Genomic DNA, 27,736 nt, shown 5'->3' with positions numbered 1-27,736 from the left:
TGGTCAGAGGGAAGTTTAAGTTGCTTGTTTTAAATGTAAATATTTGTGTAAATTGTTTATGGGTATTTATCATTTGATAATGTATTTATATTTGGTAGTGGGTTTTATGTAAATATTCATTGTATACTTATGTGGGTGTGTGGAAGGATGTAAAAGATGGTACGATCATCAGTTAGTTTCAGGAGGGAACCGGGTGTATAGATATGAGTCATTCGGTTTGAATGAATAGGCTTACATTACTTCTAACTTTTTTCATGTCTATTATGTGTTCAGAGTAATTTAATCATGGACCTTATTGTATTCTAGTTATCTGATTATATTGTATAGTTCTTGGTCACATAAGTGAGCTTGTAGCTGGATTGCAAAATCCACAGTTAACTTAGTGATGAGTTATTCGGGATCATCATTGATAGCCTCAGTGCAGTCAGCCAGTCTAAGGTTTTCACACCTATAGTTTGATTGTTTGGTCCGCAGCAGGCTATAAATTGTTCCAATGTAGCGTACCGACTTTGGTACGGTTCAGTTCTATTTCATATCACTCTCTTCGAGGATGAGCTGTTTGAGGAGACAATGTAGCAAATTAATACCTTCACCCCCGAGCGCAATCAGAGCCTATCAATACAGCTGTGTCATCACCTGCTCACTCTCTTTTTCTCCTCCTGGAGTGCGTGAGTATTTGTTCAGACTGATACATGTTATGTGGCTTATGAATATAAGATATACTTATCTGCCTTCTTCCTACAGGAACTGCTTGTTGCTCGGAAGAGTGCGCAGATCTTTGGATTGTTATCTGGAATAGTGTGGCACTGCAGGGAGCCTCTTTTCCCATGAGGGAGCGAACACTACCTCACATGGCTGGGACTGCTGTTGTGGTCTTCGACCAGGTGAGTTGTGACTGTTGTTTTTCGAGCCAGGAGGTTTTACGCTACCTGAGGCTTTATTCCACACCTGTCACTGCTGAGTCCAAATGGCAGTCTTGGCTTGCCAGACCATGTCACAAGACAGCAATGGTGAGATTTTTCCCTCTGCAGTGAGCTGGACACAGAGTCGAGTGATTGGCCGCTCATGGGTAAGTGCCGCACGTGGAAGAGGAAGCATTCGGAGACGTAGATTGGACAGCTACAGCTGCAGGTGGAGGCTATGCAGAATACTCTGCAGGAGCTTGTACATGCTCGTCGTCCTTTAGGGCTGCATGACATGGGCAGGCCAGCTCCTGATGTCTGGGATAAGGATCCAGATGTGCTTTCCAATTCTTTCTTGCTGCTTTATTTGGAGGGCCTGCTGCAGGATTCAGCAGCCCCAGGTGATGAGATGGCTGAGATCCGTGTGGTGGACATGTTGCCGCGGGGCACCAGTGCACATGCCCAAGCCCTTGGCCAATCAATGGCCTCCATGGTCCAGGCTCGCCGCCAAGTCTGGCCTTTCATAATCCAATCTGTCCGACCAGGATTACATTGCTGTGCTGGCAGCTCCAGTGTTGCCAGGAGAGGTCTTTGGTCCACCCTGTGAGGCAGCCTTGGAACAGTCTTGAAGGGCAAGGGAGCTGACCTGCTCTGTGAGGGATGTGCCTTGCGTTGGGGTCGTGGGTCTTTTCCAGTCAGCTCTACAGCCTCCAGGGCGCTGAAGCCTGCCGCCCGGGTGTTCCCAATCAGGGGCAGCCCGGCTGGCCAGTGTTCATTTCACAGTGACCGCAGTGTAACCTCTCATCGTGGGGGCACCAGACCCCACGATGAGAAGGGAGCAATAACACCTGTCCCCAGTGGTGAGATGCACCAAGGGTTTTATTCAACCTACTTCTTGGTTCCAAAAAAGGATGGCAGCCTCTGTCCTATCTTGAACCTGAAGGGGTTCAACGGCTTCCTAAAATGCCTGCTTTGTCTGTGCATCCATCTTGTTTGAGGTTGGGAGAAGAGGGCTCTGCCATCTCTCTCCTGCCAAATACAGGAGTTCACCCAGTGGTTGTGTTGGTTTATTAAGGATCTTCTGTTATGGAGACCTTTTTCCTTTTCAGTGGAAAGTGGTTTTCTTTCACAGCTGGTGGTCTTCATCGGCCTTTGACTATTGTGCCACGAACCTGGAACCACGAACCTGAAGATTAATTTTCTTCATTAAAATGTGTTCTGATCTGTGAACTGGTTGTCCTGAGTGTTTTGTACCTCACTACACCTCCTCCCTGACCCTATTTGCTATACTGTTGACCCATACGGTGGCGTGTTGACCAGATATGAAATAGAATGGATGGTTACAGAGGTAACCGTGGTTCTATGAATGAAGGACAACACAGCAGCTTGCACTGTCATTCACAAGGCTATTTCAGTCGAGAAAAAGAGAGTGAGCAGATGATCGCACAGCTATATTGATAGGCTCTGATTAATGTTCAGTTAATAATAAAATGTTAATTTGCTACATTGTCTCCTGAAACAGCTCACCCTTGGAGAGAGTGACCCATACGGTGGCGTGTTGACCTTCATTCATAGAACCACGGTTACCTCTGTAACCATCCGTTTCACACACGCATTTTTCTAAACTAACCAAAATATGTAATGACTACTCCTCATAGGTCACTTTGGTGTTTATCTCCTTCATTTTCCTCTTTAGTCAACAACCTGCACAGAAAAAAAAATCACTGGACACAGTCTAATTTTTGCTGCAAGCCAAATTTCAGACAGAATATATATAAATATATAACATAAATAATAATAACTATATTTTTTTTGCAAATATGAAAAATAATCTGATGATGTTGGAGTTGCTGAAAACGCATTGCACGTCACTTCAGAAAGAAATATAAATGAAATATAAAATATATGAAATTAAATGTATAATTCTATCCACAAATCAGTTCCCCCATACCCATAATTCATTACAAGTAGATTGTTTTTACCTATTTGTTTCAGGTTGCTTTATCACCACCGGAACCGCACCAGAGTTCAGCAGCGGATTCAGACCCGTTAATTTGGTGCGGACCTGAGTGCGATTGTTGCTTTCTGACTGACGCAAACAAACTCAAACAAGGAGTCAAACGAACTACGGTTTGATAAAAGCGCACTAAATGCTGTTGATGTGAAAATGCCCTGAGCTGAACTTGTTTTGTCTTACAGGCCTCTGATCACTGTAGAAGACATGATAAGTGTCTGTAATTTTGCATATATTCTCTTCGGCATATTGTGCTATGTCCTGGCCATATTATTTGGTATCCCAGTGTTTGTGCAATTTATTTCCATTCTGTCCATTCATGTTGGTGTAAATCCAGAATGTGGCACCTCAGGTAGTACAGGACAGGTGACCTATTTTATGTTTCAGACTGTCCAAACAGATGAACCAACCAATCAAATAGAAGATCAGATAAAAATACTGATAGATTTTCAATAGAGCCTGCAAATCACAGCCATCAGAATTAATCGCACAATCTTACAAACACAACAGACAACGTGGTTGACTTACCCTTGACAGAATAGGAACTCTTTCAGCCAGCGACCTTCCTCTTATGAATGTTGTTTGGGCAAAATGGTTCATTTATTTCTGTTGCAAAACAAGTTAAAAAAAATTCCAGACTCTCTCATCAGTGGAGCAGGCCTTTATTTTGTTCTTATTGTTGTTGTGGTACTTTCAGGAAATGTGCTCTCCCTGTATCTGATGGAAGCTTCCAAGGTTGGTACATTATGTCTACCGCCTGACATGCTTACCTTTGTCACAGCCCAACACATGGCACCATGTAGAGATAGAGGAAATGGGAAGGGTGATGAAAGAAAGCATGAAAAAACAGTATATAGGAAGGTGGAAAATAATGGAAAGAAGGGAGCAAGAAAGAAAAAATAATTTCAGGCTTAAAACAGTGTGTGCCACAGCTGTGTGGTTATTCAAGCACCACCTCCTTCAAGAAGACAGCCCACAGGGGTGCTGCAGTAGTATGCTGGTTAATACACAGCCCACATTATTGCACTGTCTGCATTTTGAAAAAAACAAATCCTTACATATACAATACAAACGTCAGTCCTTTAGAGAACTGGAGGCCAGTAGGATGGACCAGCATCTCCACAAGTTAGACTTTCTAGCCTTGCAGAGACAAGAACTAATGCCATGTTCAAATCATATATGATGGATGCTAGAGATGAACCCTGTCTCCTAAAAACTTTATTTATATACTAAATTGTTTTTCCAAAGAACATTGCTTTGACAAATTCAGTCTTTTGGCTGCATAATGTTTATAGGCAATGCTTTTTTTAAATGAATGAAGCACTACATTTATAATCCAGACAGTAAATATTCAGACATTCTGTGTTATTCAGGTTATGTGTTTCATTATGTAGCATAATAGATACTACATTAAAGTGCCACATCTCTCATAATGCCCAAAGTTAATGGGGTCAGCCTGCCAATCAGCCATCCCAGAAATTCCCAGAGGCACCTGCAAACTGTTTTGAACTTTTTTGGTCTTACCACCTATCCAATATGCACCCACTAGTTTTGTATATTCACCTCTTCTGGCATCCTCTGCCCCTCCACCCCTCAGGGACAAATAAAGTGTTTTGAATTGAATTGAATTGAATCCTCTGCCCCTCCACCATGGCAAATGGTGCCAACCTCTCAGTCTTGCTTCTATCTCCCATCATCTCCCTGATGAACAGTTAGTAAACCTTTCACCAACATCCTCTAAGGCCAGACTCCCATTCCTTTGACTCCTAACATTCAAAACCCCCATGAAACTGCCATCTGACACTATAATCTCCTAAATTACAAGATGATGCTTTAGTGACTCTGTTTTTTGCTGTTATCACATAGTCTTCTCACCTAAGCAGCCCTGTTTCATGTAATGTTTCAGCTGTTTTTACATGGTGAATCTGCTCCATGGAGTTACATTCTGCTCAACACCTCCAGTTTACACACAGGCTTGAATACAACTGTAAAAGATCAACTGGCTTACTTTTATTGGAGAAAATATGAATATTATATAATATGAACCACAATCTGAAGCATTTTTTCCCCTATGATTTCACTGTGGATTTACTGATGTTTCTCCTTAACACATCACAGAGGAACTGGTATTTTTTTAAAGGTAGGTTCTGCTGAGTTATGATGTTGGTAGAGGTACAAATATTTAAGCAAAGTATGTCCCTTGGGGCCAAAGATTGGCCAAAGTGGTTCAAGTGAGGCATATTTAAATGTTCTGTGTATCTGTCATACATTCCTGTATGTATGAAGATGCTGGAATTTTTGGAAGCCACAGCTAGTATTACTCATGAATATGTGTCAGTGTGATGCCAGCGCAGGTCACGACTAACACTGCCTCTGGGATAAAAGACATATTGGAACTCAGTTGCCAGTCAAGACTTCCGATCGTCTTCTTCACCACTCAACTCCTGCTCTCTCTTCTTCTCTCTGCTTTTCTGTTATCTAACCAATCTGTTTCTGTTCTTACATGCTCTCCATCTTTTTCTTTCCTCTTCCTTTGCGTATTCTCTCCGGCTTTAACCCCTTTGCTTTTTTTTACTCTTCTCCTCTGGGCTTTCCCGTACTTAATCTCCTTCCATTTTTCCTTCAACTCTTCCCTTCTTTTACCCTATCAACCTGGTCTTACCTTGCCCTCTTTCATTTCTCCACACCATTTCATATCTCTTTACTTCCCTCTCTCATCGCCTCTCCTCCTCCTTCTCTTTCCTCCCACTGCTCGTGATCTTTTTCCCTCAGGAGCAAAAGAATAAATCATTTCCCTTATTTCCCCTGCCCAGTATGGGGAATATGAGGGGGAACTGTGTGATACCACCTCCCACCTCTTTTTGCTTATCCACCCACCCACCCACTCTGTTCCTCTCATCTCTCTTTTTCTGCCCCTCTTTCTGTGTGTCTCTCTAACAGATTGCTGGTAAACAGCATTACGCGAAGCTTTCCATCAGAGTGAGGAGTGGGCTGAAGGGGCATAGAACAGCGCGTTGTATATGTGCACATACTGTACAGGGGGGGGGGGGTGTTGGGGGGGCTTAGATGGCACTTAGTTGAGAGTCAAAGATAATTTTCTCTGAGGTACGGATGTCTAACATGATTCCCTGAATGACGCTTATGTTTTTAGAGTCAAGGATAATAACATGTAATTATCCAACTGTGATGTGTGTGATAATGTCTTACCATTAAACAGTGCTTTTAGGCTACACTTGTTTTTGTCAGAGAAACACTATACCATTAAGACCTGCAGGCTTACAGTAAAGAGCAGGGGTATTTAATTCAAATTCACTGAGGTCCATTTAGTGAAAATGTCCTTAAGTGAAGGTCCAGATCATCATAATGTTTGTGTTCTTTTTCATTGTAGTTCCATCAGCATCTGTGTCTAGTGGCTAGATTGTAGACTGTTACATAAATACAGTAGAATTTATTTATATATCAAATAAAGATGGCATTTTAAAATAAAGTGCATTACAGAAAGCCTTTGTCACAGTCTGTTCTGCTCTTCTCCTGCTGCTGGTAACTTTCCATTCACCACACCCCTGCTCTACTCCTGCTAATCAGCCACACCCACCTCATCAGTTATCTCTGTTCATCCAGGCTTCATCAGTAATCACCTGGACTCTCAGCTGCACCTCATCTGTAATCAAGCCAGCATATACAACCCCTGGCAAAAAGTATGGAATCACCAGTCTTGAAAGAGCACTCATTCAGACATTTTATTCTGTAGAACAAACTCAGATCAAAAACATGATACAATAATAAGGTCATTCCAAAGTGCAACTTGTTGGGTTTCAGAAACACTCAAAGAAATGAAGAAAAAACATTGTGGAAGTCAGTAAATGTTACTTTTATTAACCAAGCACAGGGAAAAAAATATGGAATCACTCAATTCTGAGGAAAAAAATATGGAATCATGAAAAACAGACCAAAAAAATAACATTCAAAATACATCACTAGTATTTAGTTGCACCACCTTTGGCTTTTATAACGGCTTGCAGTCTCTGAGGCATGGACTTGATGAGTGACAAACAGTATTCTTCATCAATTTGGTGCCAACTCTCTTTGATCGCAGTTGCCAGATCAGCTTTGCAGGTCGGAGCCTTCATGTGGACCATTTTTTTCAATTTCCACCACAGGTTTTCAATTGGGTTGAGATCTGGACTATTTGCAGGCCATGACATCGACTGAATGTGTCTTTCTCCAAGGAATGCCTTCACTGTTTTTGCCCTATGGCACGATGCATTGTCATCTTGGAAAATGATTTCATCATCCCCAAATATCTGTTCAATTGAAGGGATAAGAAAACTGTCCAAAATGTCAATGTAAACTTGTGCATTGATTGAAGACTTAACCACAGTGATCTCCCCAGTGCCTTTGCCTGACATGCAGCCCCATATCATCAAGGACTGTGGAAATTTGGTTGTTTTCTTCAGGCAGTCCTCTTCATAAATCTCATTGGAACGGCACCAAACAAAAGTTCCAGCATCATCACCGTGTCCAATGCAGATTCTTGACTCATCACTGAAGATTACTTTCATCCAGTCATCCACAGTCCATGATTGCCTCTCCTTAGCCCATTGCAGTCTTGTTCTTTTCTGTTTAGGTGTCAATAATGGTTTTCTTTTTGCTTTCCTGTAAGAAAATCCCATTTCTTTCAGGCGATTTCTTACGGTTCGGTCACACACATTGGCTCCAGCTTCCTCCCATTTATGCTTCATCTGTTTAGTTGTACTTTTTCGGTTTCAAGACAAATGGCCTTCAGTTCTTTGTCTAGACGCTTTGATGTCTTTCTTGGCCTACCAGTACGCTTGGCTTTAACAACCATTCCATGCTGTTTGTATTTGGTCCATATCTTGGATACAGCTGACTGTGAACAGCCCACATCTTTAGCAACCATGCGTGAAGAGTTACCTTCTTCGAGAAGTTTCACAATCCTCTCTTTGGTTTCAAGAGACATTTCTCTTATTGGAGCCATGGTTCTTGCCACTCCACTTGGTCCAGCAGCTCTCCAAGGTGTGATGACTGCACTGTTTTTAACTGCAGACTAACGAGCAGATCCAATCTGAGGCAGGTGTCCATTTAGGGAAAGAAAATTGACTGGGTGTGTCCTTATTTTCTACCTCCAATTTGAGTGATTCCATATTTTTTTCCTCAGAATTGAGTGATTCCATATTTTTTTCCCTGTGCTTGGTTAATAAAAGTAACATTTACTGACTTCCACAATGTTTTTTCTTCATTTCTTTGAGTGTTTCTGAAAGCCAACAAGTTGCACTTTGGAATGACCTTATTATTGTATCATGTTTTTGATCTGAGTTTGTTCTACAGAATAAAATGTCTGAATGAGTGCTCTTTCAAGACTGGTGATTCCATACTTTTTGCCAGGGGTTGTATATACTCTTGTGGTCCACTGACTCTTTGCACTCTGTTATTCACTTCAAACCAAGAGAGACATGCATGCATCTCTAGTGACATGCTAATGACAGTTGCGCTTAATCCACCAGAAAGAGCTACATGTGCTGCCTTATTCTGAACCAGTTACCCTTTCCTGATATTACCAGATGCAGTACTGGACCAAACTCCTGAACACTAATCAAGCTAAAGCAGCAACTCAGTCTGTCAAACTCAGACTTGCTAGTTCGGACTTGGCAAGTTAGATTTGGGAGTACAAACTTCTGAGGACAGGAGGAGGCAGTTTGAGTCATTCTGCAGTTGGAACAGAAGACACCAAGATGACAATGCCAGGATTCATTGGGCTCAAATAGTGAAAGAGTGGTTCAGGGAGCATGAGTCCCAGACCTTAACCCCATTGAGATGTGCTGGAGAAGGCTTTGCCCAATGGTCCGACTCTCCCATCATCAATACAAGATCTTGGTGAAAAATGAATGCAACACTAGGTGGAAATAAATCTTGTGACATTCCAGAAGCTTACTGAAACAATGCCACAGTGAATGCGTGCCGTAATCAAAGCTAAAGGCGCTACAATGAAACGTGTGTGTGTGTGACCTTTTTTTTCCGGCCAGGCAGTGTATATGCAATAAGAATCTCAACTGTTATCTAGCTTAATAGAAAAAACAAATTAAAGACTGACTGAAAATGAACATTTTAACACATTTATACTTGAAATGTGGTAACATCAGATCAACATTAATCCTCCAAAAGGAATCCTATAGCTAAATGCTACAGAGATATCAGTGATAGCCAGCAGTAAAACATACAGGTACATTATAACACGTACAACAATATAAATCAGCATGTTTCCTAAAATGCTTAACTACTGCTTTAATGTCCCTGCTATGGCTCACACTTTGCAGACAGAATTAAGTATTCATGAGCTGGCTGTCAGTTTCACTTGTCGTTTGTCTTCTTTATCTTTTAACACAGACCTGTGGTTCAACTAACTTCTTTGCTGTTCCTCCAGACAGCTGATACAGCACAAGACAACACGGCTTTGTTATGCTAAATAGTTTTCTCTGTGTGTTGTGTCAAAGCTGATAACACTACATCACCTGTCATTTCAAGAAACACAGCCACAAGTGGCACTTACCAGAGTTCAAAACCTATGAGACAAATAACTTGACAGCGAGGATGTTTTTATTATGTGCATTGTAAATGATCAAGAACATTTACACCTCAAAGGCAGAGCATGTCTGTGGGTTTTCTGCAGCTGCAGGTGTTGCTGAAATCTTACAATATGAAGGTTAGCCAAAGTGTTCAGCTTGATTTAAAGCTGTACTGCACACTGTTTTATTATCATCTACTTTGATGGAGTTGTTTTCAAGGATTTGCCTTTTATGTTGGACTACAGCCCACATGCGCTTCTCAAATCAGTTATAGATTATTCTAATATTATAGTTACTCTTTAAAGTCAGTGTAAAGTAAGAATAAATGTGTTCTGAGTTTGACATACCACATAGAAGTGTGTTGTTAACCACCCTGCCAAATTTGAATGATTAAAAAAATCACCGAATATATGAAATTAGGCTTCAAAGATGTGTAAAAATCAGCCTCTTTCTCTGCTACCAAATGCTGTGGGAGTGCCTGCCGAGTTTGCTGAAACCCCGCCCCCTACCAAGTGTCACCTGTCAATCAAAGTCACCTCTAACAGAAATATGGGCACTACTTCTGAGAGCTTTCAGCCGCTAGCTCAGCAGCTAACTGGCTAACTGTTGTAGTAGTAGTAGTAGTAGTAGTGTGTGAGCTGAATGTATTTCTACTTCTACAGCAGCAGGGGCGGGTTTATGCTAATCACCACTGTGTTATGTAATGCAGCAGTGATTTTCAGACCCGCCCACTAAATCCTGAACACAAATCTTGAAACACAGTTTGTGAAGCCTAGCTCCACAATTCAAATCTAAATGGTTGAAATGCTTTTTACACCTTTTTTAGAAATACATTTATGACCTATTTAATGTGTTTAGAAGAAAATGTCACTTTACACAGTCTTTGATCCCTGATCTTAATTTGGGGGACTATGATCATGCAATGTGTGTTTTTTTTCGGCTGTGTGCAAAGTTTGTTCACAGACAGAAACTTCAATAACAGAAACTATGCTCATGTGCAAAAGATTATTCTTGATTCTTGAACTGAAAAGATGGTCCTGGGTCCTGCACACATGCATGTTTCCTCTTGTTGCTGATTATAGAGGGTTAAACACACTTTTACTATAGGTTGATTCTACTTCCAATTTCCAGCTAATGAAAGCCATCGTTTCTCCTTCTATGACATGTCAAAATAGGATATAGAAATTGGTGACCTCTCCATTGACTCTACAAACCTGGGTTTGTTTGTTTTTTCAGTAATGTCTGCATATGTCTGAACACTGTCAGTGAGTAGCAGTGGTTTAGCAGTGTTTAACACATTTGTTTAAGGGAAGAAGTTTAAATCAATTGTGACTATGTCACCTATTGTAATTTAGATTCAGTAGTAAGTATCACAGGATATTTCACAATGTTTTGCATAATTAAAGCTCCTTACCATCTCATAAATGAACAAATATTACCAGTTGATGTAGATATATGAAAACAGACTGGAGCTAATTAGTGTGTTCACCATAACAAATTTGCCAATAAGTAACTTAAAAACTTTTCTGTAGTGTTGGTGATTTTTGGAGGTGGTAAAATAAAATAGGAATGTCCAGAGATGCGCAGCATAGCATGATGCCTAGTATTGACCAGTAATATCACTTTGATATAGGCCAATAGAATCATTTTTTAAAATGTGTAAATGAATAATATGAAGAATATGGTTGTTTTAAGTAGTTTTACCACACTGTCAGTCTTTTACGTGACATTAGATAAACATTGTTAATAAAATATACTGTATGTTTGCTAGTTTAAAGAGATTAATTTTGACAGTAACCACAGAGAACATTCCCACATGAGCAGCACTTGGCAACAGTGACAAGAAAAAACTCCCTTTTAACAAGAAGAAACCTCAGAGCCAGGCTCAAAGTGGGAGAACGTCTGCCTCGACCGGTTGGGGTAGAGAGGAGAGAGAAGGACATTGAAAATCAACATTGAAGTGAGATGCTCCGGGACTGGAATCTGTCATCCAGACGTCTACAGGTCCAGATTACCTGTGAGACGAGAAAAGCACAGACAACTCCGGGGAAGAAGTTTAGGTTATTGAATGCATTAATAGTACATGAATGTTAATGGATATAGATGGATGGATAGAGAGAGAGAGAGAGAAGGACGAGGAGATGGGAGTTCAGTGCATCATGGGAGTCCCCCGGCAGTCTAAGCCTATAGCAGCATAAACTAGGAGGTGGTCCAGGACAAGCCTGGCCGGCCCTAACTATAAGCTTTATCAAAAAGGAAAGTTTTAAGCCTACTCTTAAACATAGAGAGGGTGTCTGCCCCCTGGACCCAATCTGGGAGATGGTTCTATAGGAGAGGAACCTGATAACTGAAGGCTCTGCCTCCCATTCTACTTTTAGAGATACTAGGAACCACAAGTTAAGATATGATGGAGTCTGATCATTAAGAGCTTTGAAGGTAAGGAGAAGGATTTAGGATCTAGATTTTACAGGAAGCCAATGCAGTGAATCTAAAATAGGAGTAATATGATCTCTCTTTCTAGTTTTTTGTCAGAAGGTGTGCAGCTGCATTCTGAACCAGCTGGAGAGTCTTTAGAGACTTGTTAGGACAGCCTGATAATAATGAATTACAGTAGTCCAGCCTAGAAGTAACAAATGCATGGACTAGTTTTTCAGCATCATTTTGAGACAGGATATGTCTAATTTTTGCAATATTACGCAGATGAAAGAAGGCAGTCCTTGAAATTAGTTTTAAATGGGGGAATTAAAGGACAATCGTGCGATCATATATAACTCCTAGGTTCCTTACAGTGGTGCTGAAGGCCAGAGTAATGCCATCCAGAGTAATTATGTCATTATGTGTTTCTAAGGTCTTTGGGGCCAAGCACCATAACTAAAGCTTAATTATTTACTCAGCTGCAACAACAGCCACCAGGTCTCCCGCACTTCCGTGTTTTCGCCAAAGCCAATCACCGCCCGGATCAGCACGCATGACGTCACAGAGCCCTGTAACCCCATGGACACAGCACCCCCTGGCGGAGGCCAGGTAATATTGCATGGCAATAGTTCCTCATTCTACTCAGACTTCTCAGTATTTATACCAACACCATGAGACATCAGTTCTGCATCATACGTTATCCATCTCCACTATTTTGTAGTAAAGAATTCATAATTAATTTAACGTCACTTTGCTATCGCACACCGTTACACGCACTTCCACATAACAAACACTGAGTTGCACATTGCTAGTACATCCAGTCAATCATCATTTAAGCATCAACCTGCCATTAAACGCATCATGTCGTACGTTACTAATGCAGCTTATCGCAAATACTAACCGAAATTGCTCCGTATTGTCCACATTAAAAGCACCAGATCGCAAGCTACTAACACAACTTATCACAAATACAACTAACCTAATATTGCTTCTATATCATCTGTGTCATAAGCACCTAGCATCGGGATGACATCGCCCCCTGTTTTTTTCCTGCTTCAACCACAGCACTTCCCTGCGACCACACTTCAGGCACCGAAATGTCTGTGACCCATGCTGTTTCCTTAAATCCAACAGCAGCGCTTCGCTTAGTCATGGACATCAGGCACCGGGATGCCAATGACCCCTGCCGTTTACTCAATCCAACCTTGGCTCCTCGCCTAGTTCAACAGCAGGCAGCTTTTATCAGGGACATCCAGCTCCATTTGCCACAGCAGCATCCTTTAGTCGAGGCTCCTGGCACTGAGGGCTGCCAGCACTCAGCTTCAGTCAGAACATCCGCCTCTGGGAAACCAGCGTCCCTGCTGTCTCCTCATCGAGGTATCAGGATCACCCATATTCGCAGCTCCACTGATCCCTGCAGCTCATTTCTCCCGGGCAATGCCCCCGGGATGTCATTGCCCCCAAGCGCCACTGCCAAAACTTCAGCAGACAGAACCATACAAGCCAGTTTTGGGGGTTCCATAGTGGAGGTTCTCCGCCAAATGGCCAGCTGAGACCACCCCCTTTCACATGTTCAACGTAACCCACCTGTCGTTCTATCCCGTCACTACAACCATTTCATTATCAACGCCCCTTTCACATGTTCCACGCAACCTACCTGTCGTTCTGTCCGTAACTACGACCATTTCATTATCAATGCCCCTTTCACACATTCAACGTAACCTACATGTTGTCCTGACATCTTGTCACTATAACTATTTCATTATCAATGCCTCTTAGAGCCTCTCTTCATCTCTGAATTCAGACAAGTGCCTAATCATTCCCGGCTATACCAGCACTTTCTCCATGTATCATCGTTGCACCATTCTTAAGATCCGCTCAGTATTTGGTGGAGGTTTTTTGGGGTCCTCGCTGCCCAGGTGCTGCGGCGGACCTTCTACGAGCCTCCCCACAATGCAGTCGGCAACAGAAGAACTATGCTCATCAATCATTTTCTTAATAAATTGTTCAAGCACATCATGTTGTGGGTGTGGTGCTCGCTAGTGGAAACTCAACGAAATACTGGGTGAATGTTATGACCATCGGTTTAATTATTTCATCTTTGATTGTGAGAAATACGTTTTGTTTCTGCTGTTTTGGAGAAATAAACGTTCATGGCTCAAATCTTCTGCTAATAGTTGTTAACACCTTCTGCGGCTCAAATACACACTATGAGGATAATAATAAGACTGTGAAACAAGAGTTTACATCAGTAGGCATTTCCAGTGATGTCATGCGCTCCCAGAAGGGAACACCCTCCGCTCCCTCCCAATTGAATTTGTTTACAGGGAATGACAAACTCAAAACAGTAATAAATATGACAGGTGACTTTCTAAGAGATGCTGTCCACATCATTGTAAGTCCAATCAGTGTAATCAAAGCACTCTGTTAACACTTCACAAATGTACTCCAACCACATATACGCAGAGTCCAAACCACATGACAATATTTGGATGTCAAAGATACAAAACAATAGCAAAAAAAACTCTCCTTAATATTCAGTTCAGTTTAGTTTATTGTCATTCAAACATGTTAAACATGAAGGAACAAAATTTAAAATTATTTTAAAAATATTTTCCCGGTTCCAGCAGTGTACAGAATAATTAATATTTAAAAACAGAGAGGCAGAGAGAGCAGTGATTAAAATCCATGTTAATAATAACATCTGAAGAGGAGCGTTGCAGGTTGTGGGTGACTCTCAGTATTGTGTCAGTGGCCAACTTCCCATTAGCTGATGGAGGAATGTAAACCACTTGGACAATCACAGTAGAGAACACCCAGGGCAAATAGTAAAGTTGGCAACTTACAAAACGCAGCTCAATGTTTGGGTCACAAACCTGGCCAGGATGACACCACCAATCATTATTATAGAGGCAGACACCTTCACCCCTTTTTTGCCATGCCTCACTGAACCTCCATCCTGTGTAGTGAAAATCCCTCCATTTTCACATAGGATTCTGTTACTCTGTCCCTCTGTGACCTTCTTTAGAAGTAACATGGAGCTGCAGCTTTTTTGGGGCCAATTTACCACCAAACTTTCAAGTGTTTCTAAAGCTTGAACTTAAATCTAAGAATAAGTAGTAAAACCAAGAATATAGTGACAAGTTAATGATATTAATTGTGTCTACTTGGTTTCTGTCTCAGCACCAATTATTAGGGTAGACACAATTATTGTAGTCTTTCTTGCCCCATTTCCCATAGGTAAGAACATAAACAAGCAAATCTCTCTCTCTCTCTTGCTATCTCTCTCTCACACACACACATACACACAAACACACATCATGACTGGCATTGCTGCTTAATCTTTATTGAGGCTCTTGTTCCTGACAAATAAGTGCTGGGAACAAATAGTGAGGTGACTTGGTGATGTTAGCTGAACGCCTTTTCCTAATTAAAAAGGGTGTCTTTGTTATACCTGCACCTATGATAACAGCGATCTGTGTGGTGGAGATAAGGGCAGTGGGGGAGTGGGGGGGGTTGTATAAGAGGAAACAGAAGGAATGACACTGTCTGTCCATGTGTATATGTGACAGATAGCTCTTTCTAAACTTTGTATTAGTAATGCAGTGCTTTGTATGAAATGCATTGTGTCTAGATACCTAATCTGTATGTATGCAGATGTAATGTAATATTGAGAACGAAGATATAAACAATTTTATTTATATAGAGTCATAGTATCGTGATAGATGATCCTGATGACTGTCATCAAGGAATCATGAGAGAAGCTTTGGTAAAACTTAGATTTGGGTGTACTGCTGATATCATTTTTGCAAATTACTGGAGCCACATAATTTGATGAAATTGGAGGAAGTCTAGCTGGAACTAATGAGATTAGCAAGCAATCAATAACATGCATCAATTTGAGGCCTTTACATCTCCTAAATCACCCCTTACAAGAAACTGTGAGAATTAGACTTCTACAAAAAAAATTAAAGCTCTTGCAGTTTATTTTGAATGTACACAAATCTTCCCCCAAGAATGGTCAATAATGGAAGAAGACTATTAAATTCATAGCCAATGTCATGAGACAATCATTTTGTGTTAACTGCAATGAGATGACTTTGTTCCCCACAGGCCATGGTTGTTAATTTGACTATAAATTAACCAAAAAAGTTCAGTTTTGCCAGAGCACTGCACTCACTCTTACTTGAGCCGACTGTCATCTGCTTCATTTATGTTTCAACATCAATGGCTCTTCACCTGTTGGACTACCAGCTGACTGCTAACGTCCAATCAGGTGTACAGTGCTGACACTTCTCCTGGTTCATGCCAGCTCCCTCCATCACCCTAACCTCCTCTTTATGTGCTAAGCTAGTATTGATGATTAAACTAAGATCTATGTTGTTGTCCATGTATGGATTTGTTGAAGGGGCATTAATTCTCCAACCCTTGTTACTGCTTATATTTTTAGAGCTCAGAGCTCCCTCAAAGAGTGGAATATTATCTGCCAAATTTAGCAATATAACCACTTGCTATAAATGATCATTTTCTCTATGTGTTTCTGTCTGAATTGAAGTATTTAAAGAGCTTGCTGACCACACTACAGCAGTCACAATAGTCAATTCATTTCTGTCTCATCATTCATTCTTGCCATTTTCACTGTGATTAACCTCTCATGTTGTTCCAGATCCTGCCTCTCCACTTGTCCTGCAGTTCCCTGTCTTCCTGCCATTTCCATCACGACTTCCTCACCTACTTCCACTCTCCCTCTCAGTGTTAGTGTTCCAGCACTCAGCTCCGTTTTTTGCTTGCCTGGTTTGAACTCTTAACGCCTATTCTTCTGTCTGTTCCCTGACTGATTTGTTTGCCTTCACAGACTGATCACCTGTTGCTAAACCTTGTTTCTAACCTGAGTAAAGAATATTTGCTTTCATCTTCTGTTTTTCTGTTGTGATTTGAAGACGAGCTTTCTGTTTTTAGTTGTACTTACAGTACTGTACTGTATGGTTCCACCAGCTTGCCTCCCAGGTCCATCAGACAGTGGTGTCCACCAGGGTTCCCTCCACCAGCAAAACCTCCAGCTCTCCAGCCACATCGCCTGCTCAACCATTCCCAGGGCTGAACTACTGTTGTCTCCTTTGAAAGACTTTACTGGGGGACTCTGGTTCATGCTTCCCATTCCTGACACAGTGTTTCCTAACTTCAGCCATCATTAACAATATAATGAGGAGGGCTCAAGAATGCACCACCATAGTGTGGGGAGGCAGTCTATGACATGCTCCTCTAAAAAACTCATAATTATAGAAGGTAAACAACCATACCTGAAGATGTGGGTCATTAAAGGTTGAATATGTAGAATATTTATTAAAAGGTATATATATATTTTTTTAAATAATACAGCCATGGGGCGTTTTGAGGGGTAAAGAATGAAAGTATTGCTTTTCCATAAAAAATTTTTTTTGTCTGAATTAATCATTTTAAAATTTTTTGACGGGTTCGACAATGACGTTCTGACACGTTCTGTGTACATTGTACCAGCCATTTAGCGGCCGGAATTGCGGGTTGCCAGGGTTGTCTGTTGTTCCGGTGCAGCTACTGTAGGCTGGCACTGGGTGAAATGGAGTTGTAAACAAGCAGAGCCCTGTTGGACTTACTAAAACTAGCGTTTTTTGCTCTCAAGTACAACTTTTCATCACAAAACTTCAAAGGTAAGACAGAATATCTGTTAGTCGCTGTAAATAAGTGGTTGTTTACCTTTGTATTCTTTGGCTGCTGGTTCACTGCAATAATAATAATAGTGGTAGGCTACTGTTGAACTCGCCAGGGTCTTAGCTGGCTGCTTAGATGCTATTTGTTTGTGTACCATGAAGTATCAAAACGGTAGCAATGGAAATGTGGAGAGTGGGTTGACTTTCTGACGCTACTCGGATTTTGATATTTGATCATTAATATGCTTGGTGTTTGAGTTGTGTTTGGTGTGTGTAAAAATGACGTGCTTGTAGCGGAGTTTCTCCTATTTAATTTGATGTGCAGTATGACTGTATTGCTACATAATTAGGGGATCATCCCTATGTTCCCCGGGTCCTATGTTCCCCGCTTTGTATGTGACCGGGGAACATAGGGATGATCCCGTCTACAGTTAACCAGTTAGCTGAGTTATTCGCCGAGTTAGCAGATGAGTTAGCCGCCGAGCTAGCAGCCGAGGCAGCAGCTGAATTAGCAGCCGAGTTAGCCGCCGAGCTAGCAACCGAGTTAGCTGCGATCGGGGAACATAGGACCCGGGGAACATAGGTACGCTCCCCAGGTTTAACTGCTACTCCCACTGGCGTTACAATGTAATGTACCTCGGTGGTTTCAAGTCAGTTACAGCAAGGGTATGTGTTTGCTTCCTGTTTTCAAAATAAAAGCACCAACTCTATCGTTATGGTTTTCTTAATAATAAAAGGCAACGGGTGTTTTATTTTGTGAAAATGACCGGAAGTGACTCGCTACGGCTAACTTGAGTGGCTCCAAATTCAATGCAATGCCACAAGTCATATGTACATGTCATATTTATACATGTATAACATCATCAGCATGGCTAATAACACTGTCACCATTGGTTACAAATTACCTTGGTGAGAAGTGTCATTGGCCTAAATAGATGTCATCATTATGAGTAGAAGAATGATGATGGCACCACATCATATTTGTGGACAAAAATTGTCATTGTGCTGCTGTAGAAACATCAGTGAAAGTACAGGGTAGAAATGTCAGTAAACATTGTTACCATTGGAGGAAAGACATGCTTTGGCTATGAGTAGAAATGTGGTTGCTACTGTCATAACTTTAACATAGTCATCAGGACCATTCACATTACTGCAGTGATGTAGCAGTGTTGATAGCTTATGGTTATGAAGGCAAGATGAGTTGTTCCTTCAATCTGCGGCAAATACATTTTGGAAAGCTTAGACATTTCGATAAATAAACTTGATGAAATCTGCATTTTTGTAATGAAGTGAAGACCTGGTGAGTAATAATTACCATTTTTTCTTAAATGTATTCTTCTCCGTTCCCTCTATCTTAGTTAGTGTTGCATTTTAAATTAATCCAAATGTATATATTAAGTAGGGGCTTTTCTCAACACACACACATACACACACACACCAGTCATCGCTTAAGAAATTACAATACCAGTACCAATTCAAGTAACCTTAAAGTGATACTGATACCAATTGAGTACTTAATTTCACACCAAAAGCCTAGCAGGATGGGTTTCTCAAATGATGCAAGGTGGTGGCATCATCAGCTGACAGATCCATAACAACCAACAACGGGAGATTAATATAAAACCATAGAGCTGATCGTTTCCTCCAGAATGTCCCCAAACACACAAAATAAGCTTTTGTTTGGTTGCTCCACATGTAGCGACTGAGAGCTGACAATATTAGAGAGGCAATGAGATATCTCAGCTACTGCTCCAGGACTGAGTCATCATGTACACGTACTGTACTCTAAGGACCCTTTAGTTAAGACGGAGTGGTTGCAAAATATGAGGCCAATTCTGGTTTAAAAAACCCATATCTACCAAACACTAAAGACTTCTGCTGGCTCATGTCACTAGTTCTCTCCCTGCTTCACAGTTACAGTTTCTGATACAGTACTTGACCTTTTAACTTCTCATTTCTGTGACTCATGGTGAGCACTTGACTGTTAATTTATCTTCAGTACTCTCTCTTCTGATGTTGAGTCTAGAAGAGCTATGAATTTTATGAGCAGTCTTTTCTGTACCTGATGGAAAACTTTGAAGGAACAGAGGTCACCAATGAGTTTACTGTAGGTTCAGGACTGCTCAGAAAGCCCATTGCCCTCATGAAGCATCCATTATAGAGCACAGACCAGTTAAACTGTCAGTAAAAAGGCAAACAACCACAGTTCAAACATGACTCCTTTTTGCTGATTTTCTCAGTTTAATATTAAGTGTTTTTCATACATTGGATGCCAGTTTTAATTGCATAAATAACATTTGCAGTCAATGCTATACACAACTGAGCCCACATAGTCTGAGTATGATGTAATTCAGAGTACTCATCAACTACTTTTAATATAAATGTAGCTTTTTATTTATCTGATTTTATTTAATCACGTCAACTCTTGCGTAGTTTCAGCTCTTGCAATCTCAGAATATCTGTGAGTTGAGTTTAAAGGACAGGTTCACAACTTTTCAGGTGTGTCTTGTGCAGTCAGATGTTTATATGAACAATGAAGAAGTTTTACTCTCTGTAATCATTCCTCCTGTTCATACTGACTATTAAAAGATCTCATTCAAATGTGCTTTCAATGGAAGTGATGGAGGACTAAATCCACAGTGTGTCCACACAGTCATTTAAAAGTAGATGATCAGCTTCTATTGAGCTTCATCAGTGTGAGTTAGTCATATCAAGTGATACCTGACACATTTACAGTCTTTTTACCATCAAATTCCCTCTTAGTGTTTCCTGTTGAGCTGTGGTGGAAGTATAGTAACAAAAAGACTTTGCTACTGAAAACACTGTAACGTTGAAACACAGAAGATGAAGATTTGACTTATTTGGACGAAGCTTCATATTAGTTTCAGATCAACTTACATTTTTTTCCTCCATCAATTACATTAAGACTGACTTGAAATTGAAATTGTGAACCTGTCCTTTAACACTTTGAGGTCAAAAACTAACTGTTTAAAGCTAATCCATGTTAGTCCTTTCCCCACAGTCTATATGCGATACTCCCTTCTACAAACCATTCAGATATCTCTATATTTGAAGTGAATACCTTTGTAACTGTAGGTAGCTGGTAAAGGGGTTGGCAGAGATCATTTGTTTACAAGCTGTCAAACTCTTTATTTTCAGACACAAACATGTCAGCCCACATATATTTTCACTGCATTATCACAAGGATCAGCGATTTATTGATTATTTATCTTTTACATTGATTACGTGTTTATTTTCTCAGTTCAGATCAAGTTTGCATGATGAGATGATGATGATGATGATAAATGTTCAAATTTGGAAATTATGCTTTTCATTGAGCTAAGCCTGAGGCCGAAGCTCATTGGTTAAAGGACACGTTCATGATTTATTTGTCCTCATACGGTTGTATGGACAGTCTTTGCATGCTGTAATTGCCCCCTGAAGAGATCCCTTCATAAAGCAATTTTAATAACTGATGGAGGATAAAATACAGTTTCCAAGCATGAGGCTGTCTGAATTAGACAAATGAAGTGGATATATTCACAGTTTACAGTCATTTTAGTTCCAAATTTTGAGCTACCTCAGTTAACCTACTGGATAAGTGGTGGCAACTGAATGGATGAATCTCAACAGTGGTTTGCATACCAGTACTGTGAAGAGTGTGCAAAGTGCTGCAGAGTGAGAAACTGCACAGCTCTCTGCTATCAATGAGAGGACTGAATGTTAAATTGGCTGCCCTCCTCCACCTCTGCAGTCTGTAAAAGCAGAACACCTGTCCATCTCTGCCAACACCTGGAAAACAAATGCATGGAGCTATGTCCATTTCTACACCTGTGCACAGTCGCTACAATAAGCAGCACCTCCTTTTACTTACTTTTTACCACTTTATAAAGTATACTTCCCCCTTAGCTCAGCAGCAGGCCGGATCTCCAGTATGACCCACCAATAGGAGCTGAAAGGATGCTTACCAGCCTGTCCCCTGCTGACTTGTATAGGCTCTAAAACTAAGAAATTCTACTACTTTGCAAGATGTGGCCTTCACTGTTATTTATACTCATTGATATCAGTAAATATGAGCTTTTACTGATTATATGACATTTGAAAATATATCCTATTGTCAACCCGGGACACATTTCCTCTTATTCCAATCATGTCACAGGCATGTAAAATAAAAACCCTCACAACAGATCTATACAGTGTACAGAACTGTAGGTGGGGGGTCAGTGCAGGTTTTACAGAGTGTGGAGGGACTGTAAAGCACATGAATGATTTTCCCATCTCTGATCAGAAAATCATAGGAATAAAAACATTACGACCAGCTGCAGTCATGGAAGCAGTGACTGGAGAATATCTGATTTTTCATAAAAAAGCAGTTCATGAACCAATATGTCATATGAGCCTGTACCCTGCAGACCGGTTTCTACTGGCACAGTGACATGACACAGCGGGGAGGCTATGTGTTAATTAATCTTTGTTAGGGAGAAAAAATCGTGTGTCTCTCACACACACACACATGAAATATTATTCCCACACTGAACCTGCATGGTAGACTGCCATTTATTATCTAAATCGAAGACTTCCTTAGAAGCAATAAAACAGAGGACTTGTCAGAGTAAGTGTGTGTGTGTGTGTGTGTGTGTGTGTGTGTGTGTGTGTGTGTGTGTGTGTGTGTGTGTGTACGAGAAAGGGGGGAAAGCTGTCACGTCACATCATCACGCTTATTAACCCCTCCACCCCCTCCCTATTATAACCGGTGACGTAAACCAGACAAACTACTTAAACGCGCCTCAGAGCAGCAGCCGCAGCGCTTCGCCGGACACTTTGAGCGGACTCCACAACAATTAAACGGGTCTTTGTGTTTTTTCCCTCCGCTTTTTCTCAAGATACAAAAACACACACAGAGAGAGGAGAGAAAGTAATCTATGCGCTTGTGAGTGTGTGTATGTGTGTCTACTGCCAGCCGCGTGCAGCACAGGGAACAACGCGCAAATATATTGGGAGCACAGGCTCGCGCCACTCAACAGTTTCCCACTCCGTGTGCACGCGCGGACGAGGAAAACACCGAAAGGCTTAAATACAGTTTAAAATAATACAGAGGTAAGATTATAATTTTTTTTTTACTCAAAGTGACTTCTGTTGCTATTATTAATGATAGTCTAATCAGAGTTACACGTAATATATATGGAATGCTTATGCAAATGACATTGTTTTAATTGTCTGTTATTAATTATATTTTTGATATTTATTATAGGGGCTAGTTGTCGGTTAGTAGTTTTGGTACTTTGTTGTAATGATAAAGTAATTTCTAGAAATAGAGTAACCCACTTTCTTTTCTGTCTTTTTTAATCTTTAAAACGGTTTTGTTATTTTACATTATTGACAGACTTTCTGTGATTTTTCATTAGATTTGTATTTTTGATGTGAGCTTTAATGTTTACAATCTGACACAGTTTTGTAATTGTGGTGTTTTGGTCCTTTTCCCCTCTCAGTCCATGGCTGCCTCCGCACACAGCAGCTGCGTGTGGATGCTGGTTCTGGGCGCGTGTGTGTCGCTGGTGGTTGGATCGGACTGCGGGAAGGAATGTGCACTATGTGTGTACCGTCTGCTGGGACAACAGTCTGGTTTCTCCTCCATGGTAATGTTACTATATATTCCATTATGATAAAGTAGCCTATGTATTTTCTTGACATTCTTAGAGATGCACTTGTAATTGATGTTAATGAGGCTGCAGAGAAAGCAGTGTGTTGCCTCACCTCACCTCTCAGTTTGATCAGATATGAGAAAGGATACAAAGTCTAATCAAGGCCAACAGCAGTGTGGTTTCTCCTTCATACAAAGTTATATTAATATCATTTTATCATCTATAATACATGCAGGTATCAGCTAACAGCACCAAACTGTAATCATATAAAGTCTAATATGTGTAGACTCATCTTGAAAATAATTAGAAAATAGAAAATACCTTTCAAGTTTTAGAGATTTATTTCCTTTCCTTTTATTTATTCTTCTATGTTCCTACTCATTTATTTCATTTCATGCTCGATTCCTCTTCTATTCAGTGTTTTTTCCTTGTCTTTCTGTTCATTAAAAAAATCCATTCTTCCTCTCCTCTCCTCTCATTTTTTTCCCTTTTTCATCATTGCGCTCAGTTTTTAGATGATTATAAAGATGTTAACTGCTCTGTAGACTAAATGATAAATTAAACAGAGTTAAGTGTTTGTCTTTCCTTTACTTTCCTATATCACTAATTCCTCTTTGCTGTGCTCCTTCTCTCTCCTTTTATTTCTTCACCGATCCCCTTTTCCTAGTTCCATCTCTACTTCAGTTTGTGATGATAATCATGTTATTATAATCATTCTGTAGACTTAAATTCAATAATTGCAAAACTGGCAGATTAGTTTCCTTTCCTTTTCTTCCCTCGCTCTCCTTTTATTTCCTTCACTCCTCTTCTCCTCATTCCATTTCACATCCCTGCTCTCTTAATCTTTGAATCACCACTCACATTAATATGATTACAATTCAATTTCCAAAACAAAATAAAGCTTAAATACAGGTACATTTCAGTAGTTTTTCAAAACTGAAATAACTGGCATGATGTTCCATTATGGATTATTATTTTATCAGATTCACATTTTTTCTTGCTCCTTTCTTCTCCATCCATGTGTGCCGCATCAACAAACATCACTCCTCCACACACACACACACACACACACACACACACACACACATACACACACACACACTGGGCTTATGATAGACTCATTTATACATCCCCGTTTGTTTAACTGTGGGTTTCATGACTGCTGTGTAATTTCTCATATGGTATACGACTGTTTTAATTGTGAACACAGTAGAATGTGCTAGAATGTTCCTTTTTTAAACTATATACGTTTCAGAAGACTAAATGAGAGTGGGCATGTGTATAAGCAATGAATCTGTAACTTTAGAAATTGGGGGTATTTATACAAAAAATGTTTCAATATCACTGAGAAGCCTTTGATTGTCAGAACAAGTAAAAAGTTACAATGAGACAGCAGAGATTCCTAGAGTAAAGAGTTTAAAAGCAAACACTTTCTTTAGGCTGAAACTCTGAGAAATTGTCCATGTGTTGGTCTTTATTGAGCTACTACCTAATTTATAAAATAACTTATTGTGTACTCCCCATCATGGCCACGAGAGGGAGGTGCTGTCCTCCACCCTGCCAGCCCCTCAGGTGCTCAGTATGTCCTCAATTCAATTTGTCTGTTCATTAATTCTGCCTTCATAAGCCAGCGGCACTGAAAGCTCAGCAAGAATCCCTCCTGTTTGCCATCAAAGTTGAATTTCCGATGGCTCCAATAAATGAAATCCAATGATACATATGAGGTTGGGAGCAGGTTATTCTAGTGGTATTCAGCACCCGGGGGCCCAGCAGATGTCTTTAGTCTGATTATGCTCCTTCCACTGGGGCTATATAGTGAAAGAATGACTGGGTTAAGTGGGTGGTGGGATTGGGAATACGCAACGTTTATAGGGAAGGCTTCCATTAGATGCATTGGATAGTGTGTCAGTGGGTGATGCTGGGGCAGATGGTTTTAAGGAGGAAAGTGGTTGTTAAGGGAGTAAGTTAGGGATGTTGGAAATAAAAGGGGGTTGTTGTGTTTTCCCAAACCATCTGTTGACTGTTGTAATCTCTCCCTCTTTGACTGTTTCTCTCTATTGAAAGTCTTTGTCTGTTACTCTCTGTATGAACACAATCTACAAGTGTCAGATAGATGGAAGACATTTCCCTGTTTCTCTGTCTGTCTCCTTCTCTGCATTTCAGTTTCAGGGATTATTCATTAAGCTTTTCAGGCATGGTTTAATATGGCTACGGCAGCTGTAATGAGCCACATGGAATACATGATTGAAGTCTTTTTTTATTGAAATTGAATTTCTTCTCACAATTACAGCAGGGGGATTGGTCTATGACCATAAAAGTCTCCTCTATTGCAATTAATTATAAAATACGCTATTTTGTTTTGCCACAATCTATTTAACGGGTTGATGGAAAACACTGTCTACCCATTGAAACACAAAATTAAAATTTAAAATTAATATAAACAAAATTGTCATGGCCATGTTCTCATTTATTTTACATCTCAGATCAATAAAGTGACATTTTAGAGTCAAATGAATGTTTATGAAGTCAAAAGTAGACGGGACAGACAAATACACCAGTTGCACACAAACAGAAGTATAAAATATTAGTCATTACAAATTATAAATCTTTTCACCTTTATAAGGATAATGTATTAGCCTAACACAATAATCTGAGGGAAATTAGGCATGAACGCATTCATATTGTAGATACTGAACATTAGGTCCAATTATTAGTTTGAAAAAAGCAGTAATGATATTGAGGATATTATCATCAGGGTTAGTTTCACTGACTCAACAACACTCTGCCAGGGCTACAGAACAGATTGCACCACTGTTTTCACATATTAGGCCTAGTATTTCCCAAAAACTGATCTCCATGGAGTACTCTTTTAAATCCAGGTGGTGGAACCAGCTACTGTGTCTCTGTCCAAAATGTTTTTTAAAATGCACAGACCAAAACCTTTAAGTTCACATATTAACATGTTTTATATTGCTTGTTTAAACAATAACAAAATGTAAATCTAGATTTGTGGTTTCAGGAGGAGCCACATGACACAACAGCAGCTAGGTGCAGTAACAGTCCCTTGTATTGAGCCTCATCAGTGTACAAAGGTGGTTAAAACATTAAATGAGCCACATTTTAACCTAATATGTTAAGCATGACAGTCTTTTAAAGTAACAATGGAGTGATTTAGATCCTGATGCAGTTACTCTCCAGAATAGACTCAGTTCATTAGATAGGTCAAAATGATCTTAATAGAGACAGAGTGTTTGAATATAATCATGAAAGTCATGGTGATCATTTTCATTTTTCCAGACATGCTCACTTGAGTGTGACGGTGGGTTGGACAGTCAGAAGCTTCGCCTGTGCCAGGAAGTCCTGTTGGAGGAAAACCACATTCCTCTGGATGAGGACCCCCGTCAACAGCAAGAACAGGAAGCAGTGAGCACCATCCCGGCTGACGATGAGGACGCAACATCACCGGAACACCAGCTGGCCAAGAAGTACGGCGGCTTCATGAAGCGCTACGGTGGCTTCATGTCTCGTCGCTCCTCTTCACCAGAGGGGGCAGCAGAGGATGCTGAAAACCAGGACGAGGAAGAAAATGTCCGTCTGGAGATCCTAAAGATCCTAAATGCAGCAGCTGAGCACAACAGCGATGGGGGCGAAGCGGTGAAGAGGTACGGAGGCTTCATGCGTAGGGCTGAAGGAGGGGTCGCACAGAGCGACCTGCTGGAGGCGGTGTTGGGTCGTGGCCTGAAGAAGCGCTATGGAGGGTTCATGAGGCGTGTGGGCAGGCCTGAGTGGCTGGTGGACAGTAGCAAGAGTGGGGGGGTTTTGAAACGTGCATGGGAGAATGGCAACGAGCTACAGAAGAGGTATGGGGGGTTCATGGACTAGGACACCACAGTTATGATCCCTTCACTACCCCCATCCTTCCAACTCTCTCTCTTCTACCAATCACCTTGTAGTCTGGACTTGGTGTCTGAATCAACTACCCTAATTACATTGCATCATCTGGCTTTGTATAACGTGCTGCTGCCTACTTCTTTGGTTCAATCGGTCCTGTAATGATAAAAAAAAAAAAAACGACAAACATATACCATACAGATGTTCAAAAATAATTTTTGGCTGACATTTTTGGTCTGTTTTTGGTTTTCATGATGATATTATTTATTAAAAGAATATGTTGATCGAGGTGTGTCAGTCGAGTGTTTTAAAATGAATAGAATGTGAGTCTAATGGCTGAGGTTTAGTTTCAGAAATGGGACAATACAATGTGTTTTACAAACCTGTTGATCATGTCAACACTTAACACATTGTTGGTGTGTTATTGCTATAAACAAAAGTTACACTACACATGCTACTGAATGATGAATAATGTTGTATTTGCATCTTCACTAAAAACAGCACTGTCTGTAACTGCCCTACATTGGACTCATTAATTCTAGTATATTACCTGAACATCAGAATTATAAATTCATGCAAAGAAAGTACAAAAGTTTTAGCC

The 27,736-nt window shown here is 40.5% G+C and overlaps 1 protein-coding gene across 1 annotated transcript; it reads left to right on the top strand.

Annotated features, from left to right (window-relative positions):
* Positions 1 to 23,094: 23,094 nt before the first annotated feature.
* LOC128369119 (proenkephalin-A-like) lies at positions 23,095 to 27,309 on the top strand. Its single transcript, XM_053330084.1, has 2 exons — positions 23,095 to 23,238; positions 26,542 to 27,309. Exons 1-2 carry the CDS (start codon positions 23,095 to 23,097, stop codon positions 27,124 to 27,126), a joined length of 729 nt encoding a protein of 242 aa, XP_053186059.1. The 3' UTR covers positions 27,127 to 27,309.
* The last annotated feature ends 427 nt before the right edge of the window (positions 27,310 to 27,736 follow it).

The sequence above is a fragment of the Scomber japonicus genome, chromosome 12 (assembly GCF_027409825.1).
Source record: "Scomber japonicus isolate fScoJap1 chromosome 12, fScoJap1.pri, whole genome shotgun sequence".
NCBI lineage: Eukaryota > Metazoa > Chordata > Actinopteri > Scombriformes > Scombridae > Scomber > Scomber japonicus.
This window is presented reverse-complemented; position numbering and strand designations above follow the sequence as displayed.

Bases quoted from the DNA above. Each gene is read 5' to 3' on its own strand.
- LOC128369119 (XM_053330084.1), top strand. From the start codon at position 23,095: ATGGCTGCCTCCGCACACAGCAGCTGCGTGTGGATGCTGGTTCTGGGC. The intron at 23,239-26,541 runs GTAATGTTACTA...TCATTTTTCCAG, and splicing joins AGTCTGGTTTCTCCTCCATG to ACATGCTCACTTGAGTGTGA.